The sequence below is a fragment of the Pimephales promelas genome, chromosome 23, assembly GCF_988280905.1.
Source record: "Pimephales promelas chromosome 23, fPimPro1.hap1.1, whole genome shotgun sequence".
Lineage (NCBI taxonomy): Eukaryota > Metazoa > Chordata > Actinopteri > Cypriniformes > Leuciscidae > Pimephales > Pimephales promelas.
The window spans coordinates 759,655-787,083 of NC_142791.1; the positions used below are offsets into that span (position 1 = coordinate 759,655).

Below are 27,429 nucleotides of genomic sequence, written 5' to 3' on the forward strand. Positions count from 1 at the left end.
GCTTCAAAATGTATAAATGTTGGATTAACTTGTAAAGATTATCTTGATAGACAAAACGTGTAAGGGTCACAACTCTTTGTTAAACACAGATCTTATTTTTTGCGATTTTCCAAAAGTCTATGGGGAAAATGGATAGCTTTTCGATGGTGGGAACCCATGCGCCGCTAGCTTCCGAGTTGTCCTACAAAGTGACGTCATCAGTGATTAACGTTTTTTTCTGTTTACACGGAGACCGTTTTCAAAAACGTCCACTTTGAAAGCTGCTTTTAAAAAAGTTTTTTGTTTTTTTAGGCGCCCAAAACGCCATTGTTGTGTAAATGAAGGGCGTCGACCTCAACCCATGCCTTGCTATGATTGGCTGTAGTAGCTCATGACATCATTGAGGTTGAGTCGTGGTCGTGCGACAGCTCTGGATATCTAGCATGTTTATTGTAATAAGAAAAAGGTAAAAATAAAAAAAGATGTTTTTCTCGGCTCTCCGACGCGTCTGCGAGCGTCTTTGATGCGTTGTTGGCTCTTTCATACTGAGCTGTCGTCGTCGGTGAGCTCAACGATTTGCAAATCGGGCTTAAAATCATGTAGTGTGTGAACTAGGCTTTAGTCTCACAGAATGATACTTTAGCTTTACAATGTCTAATTTTTTATTTAATGCACTGTTTAGCCTACACAACACCATTTTCGAATAAAAAAATATTTCTTTTCATGTTTTTTGGCCGTTCATTTACACGATCAACCAGCGTCTTCATGGATGCCTGAAAACGCAAACTTTTGAAATGATTAAAAGTGCAATTTTTTTTTAAAAGAATACCATTATCACCTCCGTGTAAACTAAATTGAATTTTTGTGTTTAAATTTTAATGTAAATTTTAAATCTTACTGATATCAAACCATTGAACGCTAGTGTATAATCATTAACAAGTCTATAGTTTATGCATATTCAACAATTATTTGAATGTGCATTAACTAATGATTAATAAACCACTATATTTCATATTTGGTAATGTCAATAATGTGAGTTATTATAAAGAGTCACCGAAAATGATTTGCCAAACACTTTTGAGTTACTTGTGCAATGATAGTTTGCCGATTTCTTCTGGATGTAGTAAGTAATCTCTCACACTAGATGGCAGCAACAAATCAGGGCGAATGACCCAGAGCATTTCTGATCTCTCTCTCTTTAGCATCTCAGTGACACTTTTACATTCAGGAAGCCACCTACATTAACTGTGTCTGTACCACTAGCTATCACTGTATTAATATGACTAGATATGTAACAGATGAAATTAGTATGATATGAAGAATTCTTTTTATTGCATAAAATAATGCATTTGTAATCACAGTAGTTTGTTTCGTCTAACATGTGCAAGGCAAAGTTTAAATGGTTTACATGAGCAAAGCTTTACCTCTCTCACCATATTTACAGCATATTTACATGTTTCATCTTTAATATCTGTAATATCTCCCTCTCACAGTGTCCATGATGTGAGTGTCATCAGAGGCAAACCCCGGTCCAAAACTCCTTAATGCAACAGATCTGAAACACAAAGGCTTCTTTACACACTCAAAACCTCCAGCCAAAATAGGTTGTGGTCAGCGGGTAAGAGTTTTTGCACCAACCAGCGGCAGGCGAGCGCAAAAAAAAAGCATTATGCACGGCTGTGGTTTATGCTTCTGTTACAGGTGGGCTGAGAGGGGCCAATTGGGTCTCCGTGTCCTCTTTACTGTTGTCTGAACAGTCCGATCCGATGTAACAGCCTGAGTCTCTGGGACAGTTGTTCAGTTCCACTTTGACTTCTTCAGAGGGAGATTTGGGCTCCTCGTTCGGCTCTCCCAAGCTCTGATTATTATCTGCGTCAGAAAAAAACAAAGCTTTCACAACAAACTCCGGTCTTGTAGACACACAGACGTAATGATGACGCGATCAGGTGATTGTGCATAGACATTCATGCATTACTTGGAAGTATGTTGTTATAACACACAGCGCACGCAATTTTTTACTGTGTATTGCAAAGTTTAATGCAGTTTGTGAGGTGTGGCTGTATAAGACGGATACACACACACACACACACACTGCTCAACACACTTCCTGTCGGGTCTTTCATCATATGCAGGCAACTGGCCTCAATGACATTCACTATTTTCCACTAGCATCATTTTTTATTTTTTATTTTTTACGGTAATGAAAAAAAAAAAACTGAGACCCCCTATTCTTGTCATTTATAGATTTAGTTTATATTATCCATTTAAATATATTCCATATCCTCTTTTTTACAAATTAATTTCATTCAATTTTTTTCTTTGACAATTTTCTAATATGTAATATTATTAATTTAAATGTATTAAAATATCTTGTTTTATTTAAATGTGTAAATATAGCATTCAAAAAAGTATAAAAAATATTTTTTAAAACTATTTTCTGAAAATGTACTTTTTCTGTGGTTAATTTATCGTGTCATGACATAAAAAACAAAACAATTTTATTAAAATATTTAGTTTATTCAATATTTTATATTATTTATTTAAATATATTCAAATACGTATTATTTAATAATATCTTATTTAAATGTATAGGATTTCATTTAAAATATATATTATCTTTGTTTTGTATTAAATTTTTTATTTGACAATTTTCTAATATGTAATATTATTCATTTAAATATATTAAAATATCTTATTTTATTTAAAATGTGTAAACATTATTAAAAAACAAAATTAATGTGCATTTTGACATTGTTTAAAAACTATTTTCTGAAAATGTACTTTTTCTGTGGTTAATTTATTGTGTCATGACATAACAAACAAAACAATTTTATTAAAATATTTAGTTAAAATATTTATTCAAAATGTAATATTATTTATTTAAATATATATTCAAATACATATTTAATAAGATCTTATTTAAATGTATAGGATTTCATTTAATTTAAAATATATATTATCTTTGTTTTGTATTCAATTTTTTATTTGACAATTTTCTAATATGTAATATTATTCATTTAAATATATTAAAATATCTTATTTTATTTAAATGTGTAAACATTATTAAAAAAAATTTAATGTGCATTTTTGACATTGTTTAAAAAAAATTAATGTGCATTTTTGACATTGTTTAAAAACTATTTTAAAATGGACTTTTTCTGTGATTAATTTATTGTGTCATGATGACATAATTAACAAAACAATTTTATTAAAATATTTATTCAAAATTTTATATTATTAATTTAAATATATATTTGAATACGTATTATTTAATAATATCTTACTTAAATGTATTTGATCTCATCTTTGTTTTGTGTTCAATTTTTATGGCACCACAGCTATGATACACCGAGTAGAAGAAACTAGATTTTTATCTGGGGGAAATGTGTTAAAACTGGAGCTTTCAGGCTGTCGCTTCACCATTGTGGCTTTGATGAGGTTTGTTTTTGAGCTCATCCTACGTCAACACTTTAACTGTGAGAGCTTTAATATAAAAGTGAAAATTCAACAACAAAGATCATATCATTTATGTGCATTTTCCTGACATGTTATGAAACATTTTTCTGCCTTTTGATGTTCAACCACGTACATTCAGGGTCCTGCAGGCTTTCCGCCGCTGCGAGCAGCAGGTGTCTGTGTTCGGGGTCGGTCACGTTCAGCTCTAAGAGATGCTGCTCCTTCAAATCCCGAAGATCGTCCACCGTCTGATAGCCGTTCAACAGCAGAGATGAAATGTGCTCCTGCGGTAACAATTTGATCTGTTAAAGCCCCACCAACTTTCATAAACTTCACAGGTAATACATAACATCCTGTTGATGAGATCTCTGAAAGAGAATCTAACTATGGAGTAAATATAGGGTCATATATATCTGCAAAATAAAAAAATGTTTTGCAAAAAAAAAAAAAAATGTTTTGCAAATAAAAAAATGTTTTGCAAAAAATATATATGTTTTGCAAATAAAAAAATGTTTTGCAAAAAATATATATGTTTTGCAAATAAAAACAAATGTTTTGCAAAAAAAATATATGTTTTGCAAATAAAAAAAATGTGGTGCAAATAAAAGTAGAGTATTGACGAAAAATGCTTTTTTGCAAGTAAAAAAAATAATTGCAAAAGAAAAGTTAACCAATGGGGGAAAAAATAAAGTTTAGCAAAGTAAACTTTGACTTTGCAACACATACTTCCCTTTGCGCCGCTCCTTTAAATCCGCGTTTCAGTCATCCGTGCCTCTGCGGCGCACGCTTTCCTTTGCGCTTCTTTTTTCTTTGCACCTCGCTTTGTGTCCCTGATTTGACGTGGGGGGCGGGGTCAAGAGGTTGGGGTGTGTACAAGCATAGATATCATATAGAGACTAGATACCCTATTGTCCGCTGGAAAACGAGAAATCCGGCCGCCATCTTGAACCGGTCGTCTTCCTAGTCTCGTTGCGTGGCAGCAGATAAGATGCCAGAGCACTGTGGAGCATTTTCCTGTTCTAATCGCCGGATCACCGAAAATAGGGCTTTTCACAAGTAAGTCTTAACATTACCGTACTATTGGTTGTATTTTGTGAATAGAATATTACCAGATAATCGAGAAGGACCAAGGATATGTTCTATAACTGTACTGAAATCGTTGTGAAATGCTGTTTACTGCATCAGCCGGTGTTCACTCGGCATGGAGAGGTGGGGTAACTGTTAAAGTAATAATTACAAGAGCTTCTAGGTTGTCAGATAAGCATTCAACTGCCCTGTTGTATAGGTTATTTGTGTTTGCGCACATCAGAAAGCAACGTAATATAGCCTACACGCATGACAGCGATGCGCAAATTGAGTTACCTCTCCAACTTCTAGTTTTATTGATAACCTATATCTTACCACATGCGATTTGGCTATTGATATTACAGAAGTCCTGTGGTAAAATTACATTAACTTACCCCATCTACCCTTGTAAAGTTAATCCGATAGGGCTTTAGTCTCGACATTTTCCCCTCCTACATCCACATACAATAAAAAAGGTATAGGCTTAATGTTGTCTGAATTTAATTTTTAGAAATTAACGTTACTGATGCAAACACGTTGAAAAGCTTCTTCTCAATTTTTATTACAGGTGGCTGCATTCTGTGTGTGTGTGTGTGTGAGAGAGAGAGAGAGAGAGAGAGAGAGAGAGAGAGAGAGAGAGAGAGAGTGTGTGTGTCTGTTCGTGTGTGCGTGTGTATGTGCGTGTGTCAATCATAAACTGTTTCTTCAACTTATTAAAATATCTTACTTTACTGCTACTATCTGTTTCTGCTTCTTTATTATATTTATAGTGTGTAAATTATAAAATACATTATATCCTTCATCACATATATATTGTGTCTGGTCACTTTATATCTTATATCAGAATATTATATTACTGTTAACCTACAATGGATATTAAAATACGCCGAACCATGTGTCCTGTATCATAGCTACATGTATGACCTTTGCAGCAAAAAAAACCCCCGTGAAAATCAGTTCAGTATTCAGTGAGATATGATTAATTTAATGCGCTGACAGCTCATTTCACCTGCTATTCAGATTACACTGAGCGGAGCGGATGACCGGTTTAAGATGGCGGCTCCAATTCTCGTCCGTGCTAATAGGCAGTAGCGGTCGATAGGGCGTCTACCTATATGATGTCTATGTTGTACACACCCCAACCTCTTGACCCCGCCCCCCACGTCAAATCAGGGACACAAAGCGAGGTGCAAAGAAAAAGGAAGCGTAAAGCAAAGCGTGCGCCGCAGAGGCACGGATGACTGAAACGCGGATTTAAAGGAGCGGCGCAAAGGGAAGTATGTGTTGCAAAGTCAAAGTTTACTTTGCTAAACTTTATTTTTTCCCCCATTGGTCAACTTTTCTTTTGCAATTATTTATTTTACTTGCAAAAAAGAATTTTTTCCTCAATACTCTACTTTTATTTGCACCACATTTTTTTTTTGCAAAACATATATTTTTTTTGCAAAACGTTTGTTTTTATTTGCAAAACATTTTTTTTTTTGCGAAACATTGTTTTATTTTGCAGATATATATGGCCCTACTTTGACTCCATATCTAACAAGCTAATGGAGGTTGATCTTCAGATACAGTATTTAGTTGTACCTCCAGATTGAGTCTTTCCAGAAACTCCTGAAGGGTTTTGGGTCGAGGTCTTCTGCTCCTCCGGTGAGAGCGAATCCTCGGCTCCGGCACGCTTTCCTCCACCAGCGCGTCAACGTAGATGAACTTAAAGTTTCCCACTTTACCGTTTAGCATCCCAGTCCAGATTCCCATTGCAGGTTTACTGATGATCTCAATCACATCTCCCACCTTACGAACGAAAAAGAAAACACGTTAATGGAAAAACCAAATGCAAACGAGCTTGTTACTCGTCATCTCAGGGTGTTTTTACCTTGACTTTTAGAGAGTCTGAGTCAGACATAATTCTAATGTGCTCAAGAAACATTAATATCAATGTGGAAAACTGTTGTGTTGCTTAAAGGGATACTTCAGGATTTAGCATTAATCTTTGTATTAGTAGGAAACCTGTAGTATTTTCGAATTACCGTGCTTTCCCCCCTCATATCCCCCTGAGACGAGAGATTTATGTATTTTTTTGTCTGGAAAAAACAAAAAATTGTCATTTTGCGTCATCAGAGGATGTTTTGTCCAGAGGCTAAAGTCCTCAACCCGCCCATAGAGGGCGATCTCACTCACAGAATGAACACATAGTGTCGGCCATCTTGTTTTGGAAGCTAAGCTAGCAGGCTCTTGTTCTGTGGAGAAAGCCGAGTAGTCGGGGTTACCGTCCTCTTTTTCCCGTCGATGTCCGGGATTCAGCTTTTGCTTTTTCATTGTTTACATGCACAGCTTTAGTTTCAATCGAACTGAATTCGTTCCGATTGGTGAATCTGAATGTAAACGCTAAACAAGTGATCGGTTGATGTGCGTTTTAACATCGCTAAGAAAATCCCCGCTCCTCCGTGAGAGATACGAGACCGGTGCGTCTCACAGGTGGCGCTCATGGGTAATCCCGCCGTTCTCCCGCGGCCCTCACTCGTCCCGCTCGCCACAGGAAACAGAATCAACGGCGACTGTAGAACGCAAATCGCGGACATTTTGGGCCATCTCCAAACACATTTTCGGGCGGACTCATCACTTGTTGTTTAACGACTGCGCTCTGTTACCGGTAGGCGTGGCCTCCTAGGGCAGCGAAGCAAGTGCATTCTGGGAGTTGTTGTCTTTCATCCACATCAGCCAAAAATACAATTTCTGGATTTTCTCAGTCTAGAAAGCTCCAAATTCGCATTTCTTCTACATAAATGATCCATTTTAAATACACATTCATCTTTCCCAAAAATCGAAAAAGTCGTTTGTATTGAGTCGAGTTTGTTTCTTGTCGCTTAAGATCTCAGGTTAGAGTTCTTACCTTGAGTTTGAGAGACTCTGTGTCATACGGACTGGGAACAAAGTCGGTGTGGACCTTGGCTCTCCCGCAGAACTGTCCTGTATAGGGCACGTCTTCTTCTAAACGCAGGCTGTCCCTGTTACTATAACCCTCAGAGCTGCTGGTCACACCACCTAAAACATCAGGAAATGCAAACACAACCACATGGCTGAAATGTTAAGAGCACATCTGCACCAAAATGTCAAATCAGCAAACTGATCCGGTTTGCAGCTCTGTTTTACTTTTTAAAATGCAAATGGCCCAATAATAAGTGATTTACTAGTTGTAGAAGATCAGCTTACTAGATGAGCTCTGGCCGCTGTGCAAACTGAACAAACTCTCCACCGAGTTGCTGGAGTGTTTGCAGGCTTTGGCCATCGTACCGTCCACAACATCAGCCGCCGCAGCTTCGTTCTCCTCGCCCTGTGAGAGACATCAGCGTTCGTGAGAGAAAGTGTTTTTTTTTTTTTTTGCTCAAAAAACATACAAAATACCAACAAACATCAAGATACAGATCTTAAATGATTACAAAACAGTCCAAATAGCAGCACAAAAAAATACATGAACACTATAAATCTAAGAAAAGAAAAAAAAATAGAAAACAAAAACATGTAAAGAACACGTAAATAAATAAAATATTACACAAGGGGGGAATCATCAAACAAAATCTTCAGAAGATTAAATAATTTAAGGGTTTTTTTTGTTATGCACCAGTCTTATCAGTAAATCTTTATGGAAGAGACTGAAAGTGGGAGGGTTCTTAAAGAATCTGCATTTGTGTATGAAGTAATTGGCCAACAGCACAATACTGTTCACCACAAATTCAAGATCGTAACTCAAAGCCAGAGACAAATACTTTATAGTTTTAAATTTAAAGTCAGGTATTTCATATTTCAATCTTAACCAATTATAAAGGTCATGCCAGAATTTCTTTGAGAATTTGCATAAAAAAAATAAATGTTCCAACGACTCTATGTTCGTTTCACAAAAGGTGCACTCATTACAATCCATATTAAATCTGTGTCTTAGGAAAGCATTACAAGGATAAATATCATTAATAATTTTAAACTGAACCTCTTTTACCTTTGCCATTCATTACATCAAAATCAATAAAATTCAAACCTCCCTCACTAAATGACTTCACTACATCTGAATTTCTTATGTAATGGTGTTTGTTTTTCCAAAGAAATTTTCGTGAGAGAAAGTCGGTATTTCCGGTGAAGGTGTAAGGATGCTCGATAACTTCCGCCGATCGTTGAGTCCAATGCAAAACCGAATTGAATTTTATACTCCATGGTTATACTAAAGAAACGTTAGTCACAAAAACAGATAAAACAGACACCCGTCGTTGTGTTTATGCTTCTTTTTAAAAATATATTAAATAAACATAACTATATATATAAAATTACATCTAAACGTATGTACGTTTCGTTTTAAAGACGGTAAATTTTGAAGACTCTGCCATGATCCCGTTTTCCTCGGTTTTCCTCCGCTTTAATCTCCACAACCGGAAATGGACGAGCATCCTTGTCAAATTCGGAGCAAATAGCCCATTCGCCAACGACATTACTTCACAGACCAAAACGAGACGATAACTAAATTAAACCTAGTTTTGAATGAGAAAACTGACGAAAATAATTTTCGTTAACGAATAAAAACTTGAGGAAAATGTCGATCCAGTCAGAACTGATGTCATGCGCACATTTGTAGCCTACTGTAACGTGCTGATCTACCCCGCGGTCTTATAAAACGTTAAAAAATGTAAATGTCCATTTTGAAGAGTATTCATGTTAACTATGTTGGTTATGTCTTAAACAGATGTGCATCAGTGCAATTGGATCCGCATGTCATTGGATGCAAACGAGGACATGATCTGATGTCTTAAAGTGACAGTAGGTAAGAAACCTCATGCTGTCTGTGTCATCAAGCAACAAAAAAAGAGAAAGGCTTTCACTGTTTGTTAATAGCTTATTTAATTCCTACAAATAAATATGTCTGCTTGAAAGAATAATGATGTATGCAAGTAGGTATAAAGAATGCTTAAATCATGTTTTACTTTAGGAAAAGTAGTTTTATTTAATTTTAAGATGTTTTTAAGTCACCTTAGTTAAATCTGTATCTGTGTTCAAACTTAAAAATCATTCATATTAATAGGTTAATAGATGTTTTCTCGGGGAGTATACCAGTTTAGACGTTTTAGAGAAATTCTAAATTAATGCGTTACAATTTAACTAAAAACTAGGGCTGTGCAAAAATTAATTGCGATTAATCGCATCCAAAATAAAAGTCTGTGTTTACATAATATATTTGTGTGTGCTGTGTATAATTATTTTGTATATATAAATACAAACACAGGCATGCATATATTTAAGAAAATTTGTTATTCATATATAAAATATTTATATTTATATAATTTATATTATGTATTTATATATATACATACAGAATTTAAGCACAAATAAATATATATAAATTAAATATATACATGCATGCATAGGTATTTATATATACAAAATAATTATATACAGCACACACAAATATATTATGTAAACACAGACTTTTATTTTGGATGCGATTAATTGCAATTTAATTTTTGCACAGCCCTACTAAAAACATTATATTTTAGTCGACTAAAAATGACTAAAACTAAATCAAAATTTGCTGTGAGAATGAACACTGGTCCCATCCTAAAGCTGATAGGTGGGTGACAGGTCTTCAGGTACAAAGTCGGGGTCGTGCGAGGCCGCGGGCCGCTCAAAGGAGCAAAGTCTTAAATCCACGAGAGCTTCGATGCCATTTTTACCCCAGACATGTAATCCACCCACACAAGCAGCTCTAGCACAGCGGCAAATAAAGACAGATTCATGAACAAGGTTTAAACAAATGAGAAAACTACAAAGACTTAGTTCTTGTTTTTCCTGCTTTAATCCACTGTTTACTCAAGATAAATGTAGGAGGAGAAACTTACCAGTTCTGCAAAAAACTTTTACTCTTCACTCAAAAATAAAAAATTAAACCCAAACTGACTGATTAAAAAAAAGCTAATTTGCACCTACACTATAATTAAGTCTTTTTGATGAGGATCTAAGGAAGATTTTCAGAGATAAACATCTTTTCCTCACATGAAATCTAAATATAACATGCAGGTCACACACTACTTTTATATTACTTTTTTATGGATCTCTACCCTATTATATTAAATTGCACTTTGGATATTTTACAAATTATTTGTGCTGAAAAAGTTACCTAGAAATCAATTAATTGAACAACCAATGAAAAAACATCTCAAAACGCTATAGAACCCAAGCTGAACCTAAATAACCTAAGAATAAAGGTTATTTAGGTTCAGCTCTTCTTATAAACACGAGGTTTTTTTTCGAGTTAAGACAAGAGTGCAACTACACAGTTGGTGAGTTTTGCTTTTGTTTTAAAGGTTAAAGGTGCTGAGCTGTCAAACCAGCGCTCACCGTTTCCTCTGACAGGGCTTTAGTGTATTTCCGGCCCATTTTTTTACGCATGGTCAGCGAGATGTTCTTCATCTTCTTCCCGAGACCTCCTGATTTACTGGGGTCCACCTCCGCTGCTTCCACAGCCTACACACACACATGCATGGAGTTCAATGCAAGACCATTTTTTACAGTGTTTATATGTGCATTATTGAAAAGAGAAACACTCACCAAACTTTCTCCCTTATCTTCAGCTTTGACCTGGGTGACCTGCTGTCTGTCAAACATCCCAAAACTGGTGGATCGCTGAAACACAATGAATTACATCGGATAATGTCTGTCACGTCACACAGAAGAGATGACTTTATCTCATGGAACTCAAACAGAAAAGGTCAAAACAGAATAACAAACTGTTTAAGCGAACGAAGTGTTAGTACTTGCGTAATGTCTCCTTTCACCACAATAGATGGACAAACTGTTTGTTTCCGGAAAAAAACAAAGTTTTTACCTTGGGTTTGTTCCTTGATTTGTCAGAGACATTGGATGGTTTCCTTTGAAGCATTTTGTCAATTGTGTCAAATGTTTTTCTCTGACAGAAAGCAACTCAACTCTTATTGAAGACACCAGCGCTGGCCTCACACACGCAGTCGAGTCTAAACACACTTCCTCAACCGCACACAGGATGTGAGTGTCTACTCTGACATCTCTAATCACTGACTTTAAGAGAAAATAATGTGAGCTCATTAACATCAACTTTATTAAAGATAGGCTGATATAATGTGTATGTGATCGTATAGATAATAAATCACGGTAACATAGAGTTTAATTAATATAAAATTAATTAATATGTACCCTACCACTCAAAAAGGGGGTCAGTAAGATGTTTAAAAAATGTTTTTGAAAGAAGTCCCTTATTTTGCATTTATTTGATCAAAATACAGTAATATTGTGAAATATTATTACAATTTAAAATAACTTTAATGTGTTTTATTCCTGTTTTGACTTTTGTCTTCCGCCAGTGTTACACGATCCGTCAGAAATCATGATTTAATACTCAAGAAACATTTCAATCCATCTTCAGGAAACTTCAGGATTTCGTTTGATGAATAGGCCACAACAATTATTTGAAATGGAAATAGTTTGTAACATTTTAAATGTCTTTAATGTTCCCTACTTGATAGTTGATACATTTACTGTAATTATTCATTTCTAAAGATTTTGAACAGTAGTGCATATTACATTAAAAAACCACATATATTATTTCATCCTTAAAATATGAGATATAAAATATCAGTTATTTTGATATTAATTTCATTGTCATGGACTTTTAATTTGTTTTCTCAGTCACACGTTCTCCTTTATTTAGTTTCCAGTTACAGGTGTTTGTCATTATTTCCCTCATTTGCTTTGTATTTAAGTCTTTTCAGTGTTCATTTGTCCGGTCATGTTTATACATAATGGTTGGTTTTGTTTGTTTATCTTATTTTGTATTACCTTCTGAGTGTAAGCAATCTCTCATGCAGTTGTGAAAAAAAATCAATGTTGTCTGTTGATATATCGAAATCAGGGTAACACTTCTGAAATCTCTGTGTAAACAAGGTAAAACGATATAAATACTGTTCATTTTCTCACACAAACCGCTGGGCCATCAATGTGTACTTATATTTACGAGTCATTAAATCATGTTTAATTTGGACTTCTCTGTGCTGCTCTTTGAGGTGGTGACCATAGACCTCCATTATATGACTGACTTCAATTGTGTTCTTTTGAACAGGAAGTGCAGGTCTGATCAGTTTCTCACCAGGGCGTCCGGCATGTCCAGGTCCATGACGGAGTGGGTGATCCATCTGGCTTGCTGGTCTCGTTTGTAGGGGTCCAATCGGTGAAAGAGCTCCTCGTATTTATCCCAGTCTGTGTCTCTGGGGAGGGTGAAGTTGAAGTTATACATGACCTGTTCAGCCGTTGACCTGTGGCAGGTGTGTGTGGATGTGTCCCACGCTGGAGAATACGCCACGGGACTCCAGTACTCCTGAAAGGAACAGGAACCCTCTGTTTCTGTTGTATCCACATTCTTCTCCTGCAGGGGCTGCTGGGAAGGAGGTGGTTGTCTTGTGGGCTTCTTCTCAGCTTTTTTGGTCAGACTGATGCAGGTTATGACAGGACTGTGATCTTTGCCATTGGATTCTGTCAAATGACCTGAAGGAAGTAACATAGATTATGCAGCTTTTGCATTGATATTTAGTTCACGTGTTTTTAGGTTTCTTACCAGCAGGCTCTGTGTTGTTCCTGGACTCCTCCGTGACACTTTGACCTCCCTTTTTCACTCCTACCAGTTTCTGGATTTTCTTCAGCTTTCCTTGCGTCTCGTCCTCGCCCTCTGACCTCCTGGTCTGAAATAAAGTGACATTGGGTGATTACAGCACATGAGGGAGATCGGAGATGCTCCTTACAGTTGACCTCCCTTAATCTGGCTGAAGATCAACACACATGAAATTCCCTAAACTGCTGGGGCTTCTGGGTAATATTAACACTCTGCCGCCCTTATTAGAAGCCTTTCACAGATGTGCGTTTACTGAGTTCCTCATAATCTGACCTCTCATTTATAATGAAAAATATTTTTCATGTTTGTGACTCTCCTGTTCGAGTCATTTGGTTAATTCAACCAATGAACTGACTCGAAAAAAGATTCGTTCATTTTGATGAACGAGTTCGAACAGGAGAGTCACGAACGCGCATCACAGAACAGAGCAAGGTGAGCATTTGAGCTTATAAAACTTAAACTTTTTTATTTATTTATTAAATGAGCGATCGTTTCACTAGAAAAGACCCTTATTCATCATCTGGAATCGTTTAAAGCCCTTTGAAGCTGCACTGAAACTCTCATTTGGACCTTGAACCGTTTGGTCCCCATTGAAGTCCATTATATGGAGAAAATCCTGGAATGTTTTCATCAAAAACCTTAATTTCTTTTCGACTGACGTGGACATCTTGGATGACATGGGGGTGAGTAAATTATCAGCAAAAGTTTTTTTTAAAAGTGAACTACTCCTTTAACATAAAGTGTTACCAAAATATATTCTGAACTTTATTTTACCATGTTTAAATTATTATGCGTATTTTTCCGCAAAATTAGAATGGAAAATATACAAAGTCTGGGCCGAACCATAAGTGAAGGCAGTGACCGTACAAAAAAACAAAAATCATAAAAGACATTTTGTTCACAACTAAGTGCAATGACTGTTAAAAAGCAAGTTGTCAAGAGAAGAAACTCACCAAGTTTAGCTGTTTGCCGTCAAAGTTTTCTCTATTGGGATTCCAGGCTTCAAAATTCACACCCTGTAAATATTAAATAAAAACACCAATGCTGAATTAATCTGTGATATTGTCTTAATGTAAAAATCTCAGGTCTGACATTGAAAGAATGATAAAAGTGCAATATTACACAGATGAATGACTTGCATTAGTGTAATGGAGAATTTAATCCTGTATTATCGAGAGACACATCATCTTAAATATAAGATTAATATTTTATGTTTTTTTTTTTTTTTTCAGATGAAAGTGAAATTGTGTTGCAGTTGCTGCTGTGATTTACCTGGACCGAAGGATTTCTCACAGTTTTCTCCGAATTCGCCCGCTCCTCTATCCCTTCTACAGTGAGTTTTGACCGCTGGTGATCTTTGACCGTCTCTAGATCAAAACACAACATAATTTAGCTCAAGCCGTGGATTTATGACGATTCAGACTTTAGATTTAGATGGAAACTTGTGAAGTGTGACCCTGATCACATATTATTTGACTGTCACTGAATCAGTCTGAGCCCAAATCAAATCCTATGTTTCACATGGGCTTCTGGAATTGCTTTGTGTCGTCACTGATCTAATCCACTAAGACTGTTTGACCCTCGCTGACCCCTAGCCCACCCGACTTCCTCGGCTAACACACACACAAACACAGCACAGACACACTGCAGCATCTTTAGACCTCTTACCTGAGTTGCCGTGTACAAAGCCATCTTTTTTCCTGGAGGACGATTCGGTATGATCTGTCAGAGATAATAACGGGTTATTTTAAGAGCAAAAGGCAAATGAAATGGTGTTATCGAGAGACGCTGCGGCCAAGTAGGTCAGCAAGACCGGCGTTTGGTTAAAAATATACAGCAGAAAAGCTTTTCTGAAATTCAGTGGGTCAAACGCAAAAATCATTTCATTTTTTTTTTAATCCTGAAACAAAGCAAACATTAAGACAAAGATAAAGCTTAATGCAACGGGATCCAGACAGACCCTCAAGTTATGAATCTGACAGACCTTTAAACTCTATTACACTTGCAGTATTATTAGTACTGTAGTATTAGTCATGTGGTTTACGTTCTTAATGAACTGTGAACGCAATCAGCAAGGAATTCAGGGTATACATTACATTTTTAAACAAGTAGACAAACCTGTAGTCTCATCTTCAGATGTCGATAGTATTTGGGACCTGTTATATGAATAAGAAAATGCAATTAGAGAGTGCACATCATTTAACTCTTTTAAGCTTAATCTTAAGAAATGGCTTCTTCATAACCAGCAATGTGAACATTAATGCTGCTCCATTATTATTAATATTAATTTTATTGTAGATCATTCATATTTAACTTTAACTAATAATATATTTAGTTTTAGTATGTGTATCTATATATATCTAAATATATATATATATCTATCTATATATATATATATATAGTCTTTTTGTATACTATGTTTAATTGTATTTTACAAAGAGTGTTGTAATGTTCAACTCTTTTCTCTAGTTTAGAGCCTAATAACATCTGGCAAAGGGACTAATAATGAAAACTAGCCTTCGGGCTAATTTGGGTACATTTACTTTTAAGAATGTTAATTAATGTACACTGTCCCGTTTTCTAAAAAAATAAATATATAACTAATATGATTAATAAATATTATATATATATTCAGTGTATATATACAGTGTGTGTGTATGTATGTATATATATATATATATATATAAACATAACAACAATGCAGCAAGATGTATATTATACACCTTTCTTTTAATTTCCCTGTGTGCATTGTTGTAATGTAGTTTGAAGCATTAAAAAAAACTAAGCAATAATAATTATGCAAAATAATATACTCTATTTTGTTATACCAATATATTTTTAGATATTTATATTTATTTTAGTTTAGAAAGCTTTGTTGTAGTAGCCTAGCCGTTAGTTTCATGTGAGAAGAGAGTTCAAATCCCGAACTTATTGTTTTTATGGTCAACGAACATAATCATAAACTCATATAACCACAAAAGTTAATGTTTGGAAGGCTGCCAATCGGAAAAAACAGCAGATACAGAAATAAAAACAGGCTATACGATTGTTACTCACTAGTTCGTGTTAATAGATCATAGAATCAACTGGTGCTTTTTTAAGAGCTCAAGAAGACAGTGACAGAAACACCTAAATAACTTCCAGTTCAATTTGAATCATTTGGAGCGATTTATTTATTTATTTTTTTACTTGAAATGATCAGAACTAACAAATCAATGTCTATTTTGTCAATGACTCTCGGATCTATGAGATGAAACAGGTTGAGCAAAATTGTCTAAATCAGTTCTTGATCCAGTCTGAATCACAGTTTTTATTCACTGATATTCAGTATTCGGTTTTAAGTTTTATTCTGTATTACATCACTTATTCTGATCAAAACTACATTGAAGGCAGATCATGACCAGTATGTGATGCTGTAACAGGAACAAATCTGATTGGTTTAAACGGGTGGGTTAGAACAGTAACTAAATCCCTCACACTTGCCTCAATTAATATAATCCTAATCCAGCTCTCTCATTCTCTCATGAAACAACACAGCATACAGCACGTGATGATCTAATTGGTGACCCTGGCCACACTTACAGTAACTATTACAGGGAAGAGATGTTAATGTTATCATCATTACCATAACAGATGTTTTTAGAAATGCATTAACATCAATGTAATTAAACTTCACATAATTGTGAAATTATTTCTATATGATGCATCAAATGTGCATCAGCTCATGTGCGGCACCTTGTCTGGATAAAAAGCTGGGATTTTGGTAATTTATTTAAAAAAATAGCATATTGTTTATATATAAACAATATACTATTTTTTTAATAAATCAAAAAGGAAAAATTGTACAGGTCTTGAAATATCATTAACAGACCAAAAGATCCAGTACTTACTTTCTCTTTGCCTTTTCCAAAGTCTTATTTTCCTGAGTCTTCCTTGTGTGAGTCTCTGGAAGTTTCTGGAATGAGAGACAACAACATATTTAGTCTTCATATATGATATGGTCATATATGATGCATTAAATGTGCATCAGCTCATTGTCTGGATAAAAAGCATGGGGGAAAAAGCGGGGATTTTGGTAATTTCCTAATGAGTGTGACCTGCTGTACCACACACACGCATGTCACTCACAGATTAATCAGCGGTTATACAGGTGGCAGCACTTTTGCATATTAATATTGTCCTCAATGTCACATTCAACATAACTGTAGTTCAGAGTCTCATGAAATAGCATGTGAATTCCCTTTCCCTGCAATTCTAGGCACGTGCGGATGAACCCACCATGGCGATGCAGGGCTCGGATCCACTCCACACGCCCATGTTCTTCGCTGAGTTTGGGCTGGGTGGCCTTCTGGGTAATGAGTCTTGACTGTTCAGGCCAATCTGGGCTGGTTCGTACAGGCTGTCAGTAGAGCCATCCTGGACCAAACACAGAATAAATAAGAATTGTAAGAAAGACATTTAATATAAGAAGAGCCTTGCTAGCTACTAGCATGAATCACAGAAGTAACCTGAGTGGAAATACCTCAAAAATTTTACCTTAAAACAGTCTCTAAGGTTAAGGATGTAGATAAAATGTGATGTATCATTATTCTTATTTAAAGTAGAAACATTGAATATCTATTATAGCAAAAATTATTGTAGTTTGTTATGCTTTTCTCAATTTTATATTATTCCGGCTTAATTTATTATAATTTTAAATTTGTATTCACATGTTTTTACTGGTCGATTGAATTTTTTTATTGATTGATTGATTAAAAAATTGATTGTATTAAATCATATACTAAATCATATATATATGCCTAGACACATAATTTTTACACACACACAAACACACAGCCTAACCCTTCAAACTTTCTGCATTTTCACATTTTCAGAAACATCATTTGTGATTTATAAGCTGTTTTCCTCATGGGGACCAAAACATTTCCGCACACGGAGAAGGATTTCAGATCTTTGTGGGGACATTTTGTCCTCATAATGTAGTTTTTCTTTTCTTTTTTTTTTCATAATGTAGTTTTCCTGAACGAAGACGTTCCACGTTACGGATCCCATCCACACCATAATGAAATGTTCGCATTGTACCTCTCTCTGTCTTGTTTTAATAATCTCTTTATAATCTATTTCACTTTGTTTCTTCATGATTTGCGTAACATTAAACAGAAATAAATATTTGTTTAAACGACATTCTCTAATAAAACTTTGTATACACAGCAGTTATGCCCTTAAAGATGGCGCTTCCGGGGTGGTCACGTGACAATAATTTGCCTGAGGGAACTATTCCTGAGGTGACATTCTTTTCAGCTGTTTTATCGACGACTTTCTTCGGTTGAATCGCCGATTTAACGATTACATGAGACGTGATACATTCCAGTAAGTTGTACGGTTTGTTACATCATGGCTTCTGATGTTTTTTTATGTATATTTCGTGCTGTAACAAAGAGGAAGAGCTCGTTCACAGCTTGAACTGAGGCGCGATAGCAATCTGTCACTCACGCCACATTAGCGCCAAAACCACAGTTAATTATTGTTTGAATTTCGTTGCAAAATTGACATAAAATAAAATCTGAGACTGTTACATATAAAAAGAAACCTACTCTGTCTTGTCTGTCGGGCCATTGATGATGTCCTCCTCGATGTACCTTTTACTGACTGAGAAAATGAGTATGGCCTGAGAACAGCAGCATGAGAGTAGTATCCCTCGACTATTTTTATTTATGAATGTATGCAACCTATGTATGTAATTATTATTTTGATTATATGTAATAATATAATAAAAAATTACATACATATACATACTTTATATAATATATATCTCTATAGTTATTTTTACAAAATGGCTGCTTTAAACAATTTCCAAGATGCAGATGTGTGTCTAAAAGTCTTGCTCTATGATTTTTAGATCTGCACTCTGTGAAAACGAAGTATGGATTGTCCAGAGACGACTCTCACACATGTTCAGGAGCTACAGGCTGTTGTTGGATGGATGTATCTAGATTCAGCTCAGGACCTTCAGAGGCGTAGTATTCCTGACCCATGAATAGGACATTTTCCTCTCTGCTGATCCGTGATCTGCTGTAAGAAGCTCTCAGTCTCACGGTAATCCTCACCTCCGCTCAACATGCCCAATCCCAGCCAAATCTATCCCACTTTCTCTAGCCTTAAGACAATATCATGATATCTACATCTAATGAGCATTTTAGCAACTTTATCTGGGAAATATTGGTTCGTAGTATAAAGGTATGTTGGAAAATCAACACTAAATCGATTCACTAATCTTTTACCGGCAGATAATCATTTCAACCTGATATGGCATACAGTGTCAGCATGAATCAATTCAGATCATGAGATGTCAACCTCTTATTTCTTTTAATCATCTAGATAGAATATCTGATGAATCACTCAAAGTGAGTACATATCCTGCTGTCAGTATGAGCAAACAAGGAAGCGTTATCTTACCAGAGTGAAGCAGAAGAGGTTCATTGTCCAAGTTTTCGTCTGTGTCTTTGCAGTTTCACACACTTTTATCGGAGAGGGGCATATGTGTGTGAGTGTGTGACATCCCGCACATAAAGAGCGTTGGGATTGAGTGGCTGTTGGGCTGTCTGTGGCCTGACAGATTATTGCAAGTTGAAAATCCCTCCCATAATCCAATAGTGGCAGTGGCCGTCACCGTGCCCCGTCCCTGCCTGTTAATGAGCTGCAAATACCCACCACCTTCCTGCACAAAAACAAATGTGCTGTCCACGTGCCATCATCAGGGGACAGGAGGACACATGACATGATTTCAGTTTTGTTTTTAGGAGTTTTAATCAAGTAATGACAGTGAAAAAAGTAGGCCCTAACTAATTTGACATACCATGGCGCTTAATTATTTTACTCAAGTATCATGGTTTTTACTTTTGTATTCAAAAGTACCCAAAAAATGGAATAGTACTGGTACCATAACATTGTGGTAATACTGTGGTACTCGACTGCCTTCGACTCTTGTGGTTTTAATTGCAAGACATTAGTTGGTCAGGATTAGACCTATGACCAGCAGATCTATTTTTGAATGACCGTGGACTTAAAGTGCTTTTCTTATGCTCATCCTGGAAAAGTTTCAAGGTTAGTCGGTCACAGAAATTGTGGTCAGAATGAAATAGAACTGGAATTGGAGTTTTGGATTGGTACTTGTATGAACGTAATTTTTGGACACATGAGAACTTGATTGGCCACAGATAAAAACAGCTGAGGCTGAAAGTTTGACAGACTGAAACAAGGTCAGAGAGTTGTGTGGGGTAAATATGCCTTTTCATAGGTTGTTGAGTCCCAAAGTAGTGTTGTTGACAGTTCATTGGATTTTTCATCTGTTAACGCCCCCTTCTGGTTGTGTGTGTATATGACTACTCTTAAATGTGACGTCGTCGCTCGAGCGACCAACAATTTTGCCTCAGTAGCCTAAAGCTTTTTTGAAGATCCCAAAGTGAAATGTGAAACAAGTGAGGTTTTTTTTTATTATTGCAACATAGAATATACAAAGTGATTTACATGACAATACAACTCACAACAAATAGAAAATAAAGGGGGAAAAAAGAAAAGAAAAACGAAATGGAGAAAAATCATGCCAGGGGTAAAGTTACAAAATACTTCATAGGTCTTTCTTGCTTTTTTGTTCTTAATTTTATCTAATGAATTACCCTATATTTTAATCTCTTTCATAAAGTGTTCAAAGCTTGGCTTAGCTTTAACCCATTTTTTCACATGAATGTGATATTTTCCAAGTAATATGAAAAGTTGTATAAGGAAGCACATGGTACTTTTGGAGTCAACATTGTCCTGTACAAAAAAAAAAAAAAATACAACATCAAAAAGCTCAATTCGTAGACATGTTTCAAACAATTTAGAAATGAAATTTGAAAATCCAACCAAAACATTTTTGAATAAATACAATTAAAAAAAAGATGAGTTACAGATTCATTGGGATTGCCACAAATTCGTACAATATTCAAATGGAAACGTTGAGAAAGTAATTCCTTGACAGGGTAAATTCTGTATACAATTTTATATGAAACCTCTCTAATTTTATTATTATTACAAAACTTACTTGTTATAGACCAAACTCTTTTCCAATTAATATTTTCAAATTTAGATGACCAAAAGTGAAACAAATGAGGTGTCGACTAAATGTCACCTTTAAAATAGAATATTTTATTTTGCAGTTCAGACGTAATTTTGTCAAGTTACACAAAAAGTGTGCAAATGTTGCTGAGCTGTGTTTGTTTAGGATAAATAAAATGCTAGCTATGACTTTCCCCCCCCCAAATGCCTAAAATGTTATTTACGATAGAGATCAGTGTTATTTCCACCACAGCATGTTGTTGTTTTGGCGGAAACTCTGTTTAGTTTACCATGGTAAATGTTTTGTCCTTTTGAGACCAGTGTGGTTTTAATAATAAGGTTATTTTTATTTCAGGGCTTTCAAATTATTTGCAAATTAAAATATTCATCCAACAAGCAACAAATTGCATGCAAAACTGCCAGCAAGCATCAAAAGTTGAGGAACGTGTTCGTTTATCTGGCTTGTTTTTTATACTCTTCCCCACTTGAGGTCGTTGTTGCGCCAACTATAATTTTAACATAAGACCACAACCACTGTTTTCAAAGTTTTGCATGTGTGCAGCATGTTATGTTACGTTATGTCATAGTAATAATTGCTTTTGATAAGTTAGGATAATATGGTACTGGCTTATTAAATTGTTTTTGGCAACTAGTTGTATGAGTGAGAGATATAAAATAAGAACCTTTGGTCAAATCTCTCCGCCAGAGATGATCTGAGAGGTGAACGAGGGAAGTGGATCTCTGGAGTTTGATAAATGCGAACAGACCCCAGAGCCACAGATGATGTGTAGAGCCGCCACGGCATTGATTTTGTCTGTCCTTGTTCAGAATTCGTAAATTGTTCAGTCTGGCCTTTGCTTTTCACATTAGCCCTATAGCCTTGACTCAGATCTGAACCGAGAAGCTTCTTTTTTTCTCAGATTGTCTCTCGGATGATGAAGAATATGAATGAAAGGTGATCTAATAACAGATATGATTATGGTTTATCTCTCAGGACCCCATTTAAAGGGATAGTTCACCCAAATTCTGTCATTAATTACTCAGCCTTATTTTGTTCCAAACCCGCAAGACTTCATGTTTTGAACACAAATGAAGATCTTTTCTGAGGTTTTTTGAAGTGGGAATCCTTGAAGTGCTTCAGGTCACTAACGTACATCCAACAACCGAACATTTTGACTTGCCCTCTCGTAACTTCCGCATCATTGAGCTCGGACTACAAAATCGGAGCGAGAAATAATAATGGCGGATTGCTGGAAGTGTTGGACCGGTAGTCGATGTCATTATTTGTCAAATACGGTGACGTAATAGTTCAAAAAACGTAACAGAGAACAGAAAAATCTGAACAGGTTGAAAAATATGACCAAAACAGAATATAAAGATATAAACGAAGCACCTGATTTCATCTTTTCTGTACTTATAAACACTCCAAATATACAACAAAATGCATTTAAGGGCTAAAAAAGTGCATTTTGCATGATATGTCCCCTTTAAACTTAAGGGTAATGTAAAACAGATGCATGATTCAATTCATAACCCAGTCTGTATTTTTTTCACCAATGTTGTTCTTTCACCCCGTCACACATAATGCATGTCTCCGAGGTGCCTCGGCAGTGTTTAGTCTCTCTGATGAAGGATTACGCAGTCTAGCTGGATCCTGATGGAGCAGAAATGGTTTCAGGAGGAGACGCAGACCGCAGTTTGATCTGCACCGGTGTCAAAAAGATTCATGTGCAGGAATGACTCGAGCTGTCGTTCGTGAGCCGGACTGCTGGAGAGAAAGAGAAAACATCAATCCATCACCAATATTTTTGAGGAACAACATCATCTATCAGCTCAAGGGCGTCACACAGAGTTATTTTCTGGTGGAGGGGAAGATTTAGAGTGTATTGAGGCTTCTGTCCTGATAACCTTTCGGGAGGTGAGCGGGATGAGGAGGGGACATCACTCCCTCGGGCACCTCGCATGCCTGTGCTGACCTTTGAAACCCTGTGTGCACGGAATCTGAACCCAAAGGTCGCGACCTCTCGCCCTCCCCTCTGACCTGCTGAATGTTTGACGCCCTTTAGTCAAAAAGTGAAACAGTTTGCCCCCTGCGCCGGGCGACCTCTCGCCCTCTCTCGTCCCACTAAGGTATGAGAGCACGTTGACCTCTGTGGCCTTTATTAGCTCGGCCTGTTATTAGTCTCGCAGCACGTCGGGCAGAATATTGTTACCTCTTATCTTGAATTTTAAGTTCTTTAAACACAGACTGACTTAAAAAATGTTGCAGTCAAAGTCAAGATTTGCTTTTATCTGCCGAGATAAATGAATCCCATGGAGATGCTCTTCACAGTTAGACTGACCGCTTGCTGAGGGTCACCAAACTCTGTTTTAAAGGACACTGAATAATAATTTTGAACCGCTCTGCATAATGCTGACATAACATGGATGGATATATAAAGCTTTTTTAATATTCAATCAGTATTTTAGGTTGCAATTTGTCATTTATGGCATAATATATTTTGGGGTTTGCATGATTCTTTAATGTTTTTTAAAGAAGTCTCTTATGTGCGGAGGCGTATTGCATTGCATTCACTCGAGGAAACAAAATTACCGAATTAACGTGTTAATTACCTCAGAATTACAAGATCATTTTTCATTTTTGCTCTGTTTTTCTGAATTAATGAGTTACTCCTCATTTTTTAGATAATCAAGTCATTAATTCAGAAAACAGAGCTAAAACTTTTTTCCACGAAAAATGATCTCGTAATTCTGAGATGATTAACTCGTTAATTCAGAAAAACAGAACAAAAACTTTTTTCATGAAAAATAATCTTGTAACTCTGAGATAATTAACTCTCAGATTTTGTTTCCTCGAGTGAATGCAATACGCTTCCGTACTTGTGCCCACCGAGACTGCACAAATACAGTAAAAGCAGTAATGTTGTGAAATATTAATTATTTTATTATGTTAATATATTTAAAAAAATGTATTTATTTCTGTAATGGCAATGCTGAATTTTCAGTCTTCAGTCACATGATCCTTCAGAAATAATTATGTGATTTAGTGCTCAAGAAACTTTTATTATTATTATAAATGATAAAAACAGTTGTGCTGCTTAAAATATTTGCGGAAACCATAATAGATTTTTTTTTCTTCAGAAATAGAAAAAAAATAAGAAAAAAAGAAAAGTTCAATAGAACAGAACTGATTTGAAATAGAAATATTTTGTAACATTGCAAACGTCTTTGCCGTCACGTTTGATCAATTTAACGCATCCTTGCTGAATAAAAGTTTACATTTCTTTAACAATATTACAGTTTTTTGTTTTATTCGAAAGCTAAAAATTACACATTACATGAATATTACAAGATATAAAAACAATAAACCTCTACTTTCACTATCTGGTGTATATATAGTTGTCATATGGCTCTTGATGGAGATTATCATTCTGGTTTCTGGGTTCTTACAGCACCAGAAAATACATGATATTCTACTCCTGAATTAGATTTTTTTTTAAGGAACTTGGATGATTTTATTTTTTTATTTGCATCTGACTATAAAACCCCATTTTAATGTTTCAATGTAAAAAAAATGGCTTTTACTTCATTGTTTTTTTTTTTAGGCTTTGAGGCTACTTTGCTAGTGTACACCCATTTTTTTCTTTTGGCAGATATATAGACCATTTCACAAGATGTAAACAACACTGATCCAGAAACACTTCCTGTTTCAGTTTGTAACTGTTTTCTTTATTTCACATGTAAAGAAAACATCTTAAAGATGTTTGTTTAACTTTTTGATTCAGTTTTATATGTTCTGTTGGTTGTATTTTATCCCAGCTTTTATGTAGTGTTAAAAAACTGAAACAGGAAGTGCTTCTGGACCAGTTTTGTTTACATTTTGCAAAATGGTCTATACACATTTTAATTTCTCGTCTAGGAAAACAGATCAAAAATATGAATGACTCATCCTGCACTCACTCATTTTGCCAAATCGAATACTCTCCAGAATGAGAACGTACCTCCCCTTAATCCTGCCTACTTTTGAGTTTTGACTAGCAATTATCAAATGATAATGTTTCTGGCCTTCACATAACTAAAGCCTGAATAATTTTTTCACAGTAGTGCTAAAAGCCCATGAGAGCTGACCCATCATGCCTCTTGTGTGATTCTCCCGTGTCTCACGATGCTATCCGAGTGTGACGCGCATCAGACAGTTGCGGTCGCCATGGTGTCTCTGCCACAGGCTGGGACACAAACGTCATGCTACACTCAAATGTCAGTCAACAGTGTCTGGCCTCGGGCCTGCATTCACCCCTCCAATCAAGACAAAGGCGGCCAGTTTATGATCAGCATTTCACACTCCATTTCATTTGCAGCTTGTTTTCGTTGTGTTTTATAGGTGGTATGGTGCATTAATAAGTGCAAGTGGTTGAGCTTGATGTTCTTTGCGTGTCTGTGCATGTCTAAAGGGTTTCTCACTGGCCTTTCAGTGACCCGTGACCTCCGGTGACCCTGAGCCGTGAGCTGCCCTTTCATTCCCAGCGGGTTGGTGACAGTAAGGCTAATTCCAGAGGCGCCGTAAAACTGTTCCCGTTTAATGATGACAAAGCACTAGCAAAGCTTGTTCTCTTTTAATTGGTCTGACTCTGTTTTGGCCTGTTGTTTCCCTTTTTACAAGACCGTGTCTGTGTGAGGCCTCGGGCACCTCTCGGGGTGTGTTTCTTAAGCCTAGTTCACACTACATGATGTTTAATCGTCGAGCTGAACTGTGCGACTTGACTCGCTCTCTGTGTAAGTTGTTGAGATGTTCACTAGAGTCTGACCGATGAAGGATTTTGAAGGCCGATACCGATACAAATATTTATTGGTTTTAAAATCCGCTATATCGGCCGATATTTTTTTTAAATTATTATTTCGGAAACCCGCTACAAAACATTACCAGATTTCCCTAACATTAGTTATTTGTAGTTATTTATTAGTTTTAACTAAAATAATATGATAATGCATTTTAAAAAGAAACTTGTTTCTTGACTGATGATCGTGGCATTAGCTAGCTTTATGGTTAGCTAGTCTATGATGAGCCATAATTTAATGGATTACGTCATACTGCAAATTGTAAAACATACATTTTCAATATAACAGGCCGAGGAGAGATGATGCGTCTCATTGCTATAACTGTCACGCGCTATTAAAGAAATACTTCAGTCACAATATCGAAAGTTAAAAGGACAATCAGTCAACTACACTGGAACAACGTAACGTAACTATTACTAGCTAATTCCGCTTCACTCTCGGCTTATTTAACTGCAGCAAAACTGGACACGATAGTCACAAATTTTGTCCTGCTTATTTGAGTTGAGAGAACTGATGGGGATGATCTTTTAATTGTTATTCAAGCAATGGATGTCTCGTGACGGTGTAGAGTGCCCTCTGGTGGACAAACTATACAACTCCAACACTCGTGACATGGTTCAAGCGTGTTTCGTCCGTTTTTATTTTATTTTTGAAATATTTTAATATTTATCGGCCATTATAACTGCCGATACCGATAGTTTGGAAAATGTCTAATATCGGCCGATATATCGGTCTGCCTCTAATGTTTACACACACGACACGACGCGATTGATCCGCAACAGGAGGTAACGCACTACACGAGTGGACGACAACTCTGTCACCCAACGATTCTATCTTGTCTACAAACCACTTTTTGTCACGAAAAATCATGCGATAAAACGAACCGGAAATGACGCGAAACAGCACGCGCGCCAATACCCAGCGAACAAGACGAGAACACAACACGAATATGGACGTCAGACAGAATCTAGCGCTGCAAACTAGTGTAACTTTTTGACATATATAGCATATCATCAGAGCCCGTCTAACGGAGAGCCTTGGCACTTCATATTAGCCCCGTTGTGTATCATCTTGGTTGCAGTTCCATTAGAATTCCACTGGAGGTGATCGCGGGCGAGAGCAGAATGAATGGGAGTCTATGGGGCTAAACGGCTAAATGTGTCTCTTTCACCTGCTTGTCGTTAAATTAACATAGATTTTATTGTTGATTCCGCAAGTTCAATATAGATTATAGGCCAAAAGTCGAATGAACGAGTGCTTATGTCCTTTTGATGTCTTACAGGTTAGGCCGTTGTTGGCCGGAGCACGCTAGCATTCTGCTA

The 27,429-nt window shown here is 36.2% G+C and overlaps 2 protein-coding genes and 1 long non-coding RNA gene across 6 annotated transcripts in view; 2 read left to right on the forward strand and 1 right to left on the reverse strand.

Annotated features, from left to right (window-relative positions):
• Positions 1-1,289: 1,289 nt before the first annotated feature.
• On the reverse strand, positions 1,290-19,727 carry samsn1b (SAM domain, SH3 domain and nuclear localisation signals 1b). 2 transcript variants are annotated; one of them, XM_039675924.2, is made up of 16 exons: positions 19,631-19,727; positions 17,453-17,590; positions 17,065-17,129; positions 15,293-15,330; positions 14,843-14,896; positions 14,447-14,541; positions 14,128-14,190; positions 13,121-13,244; positions 12,656-13,050; positions 11,086-11,160; positions 10,876-11,001; positions 7,711-7,831; positions 7,391-7,542; positions 6,085-6,291; positions 3,569-3,719; positions 1,290-1,848 (listed from the first exon to the last, which is right to left on the reverse strand). In XM_039675924.2, the coding sequence occupies exons 1-16, from the start codon at positions 19,652-19,654 to the stop codon at positions 1,664-1,666; spliced, it is 2,013 nt and encodes a 670-aa protein (XP_039531858.2). In that variant the 5' UTR covers positions 19,655-19,727; the 3' UTR covers positions 1,290-1,663. The 2 variants fall into 2 exon arrangements, with proteins under 2 accessions (XP_039531858.2, XP_039531859.2); XM_039675925.2 differs by lacking the exons at positions 12,656-13,050; positions 13,121-13,244; positions 14,128-14,190; ... (4 more) ...; positions 17,453-17,590; positions 19,631-19,727 and adding an exon at positions 11,363-11,449.
• On the forward strand, positions 11,452-17,562 carry LOC120482012 (uncharacterized). Its single transcript, XR_005623414.2, has 4 exons — positions 11,452-11,538; positions 12,629-13,372; positions 14,407-14,507; positions 17,433-17,562. It is a non-coding gene; the product is annotated as an uncharacterized LOC120482012 (long non-coding RNA).
• Positions 18,388-27,429, forward strand: part of nrip1b (nuclear receptor interacting protein 1b) — a 77,119-nt gene continuing 68,077 nt past the window's right edge. For 2 of the 3 annotated variants that reach the window (XR_016149411.1, XR_005623415.2), the window contains exons 1-2: positions 18,388-18,544; positions 19,074-19,270. The gene's annotated coding sequence lies outside the window, so the exon portion shown is untranslated. The remainder of the gene's footprint in view (positions 18,545-19,073; positions 19,271-27,429) is intronic. The other variant, XM_089126005.1, reaches the window with a different exon arrangement.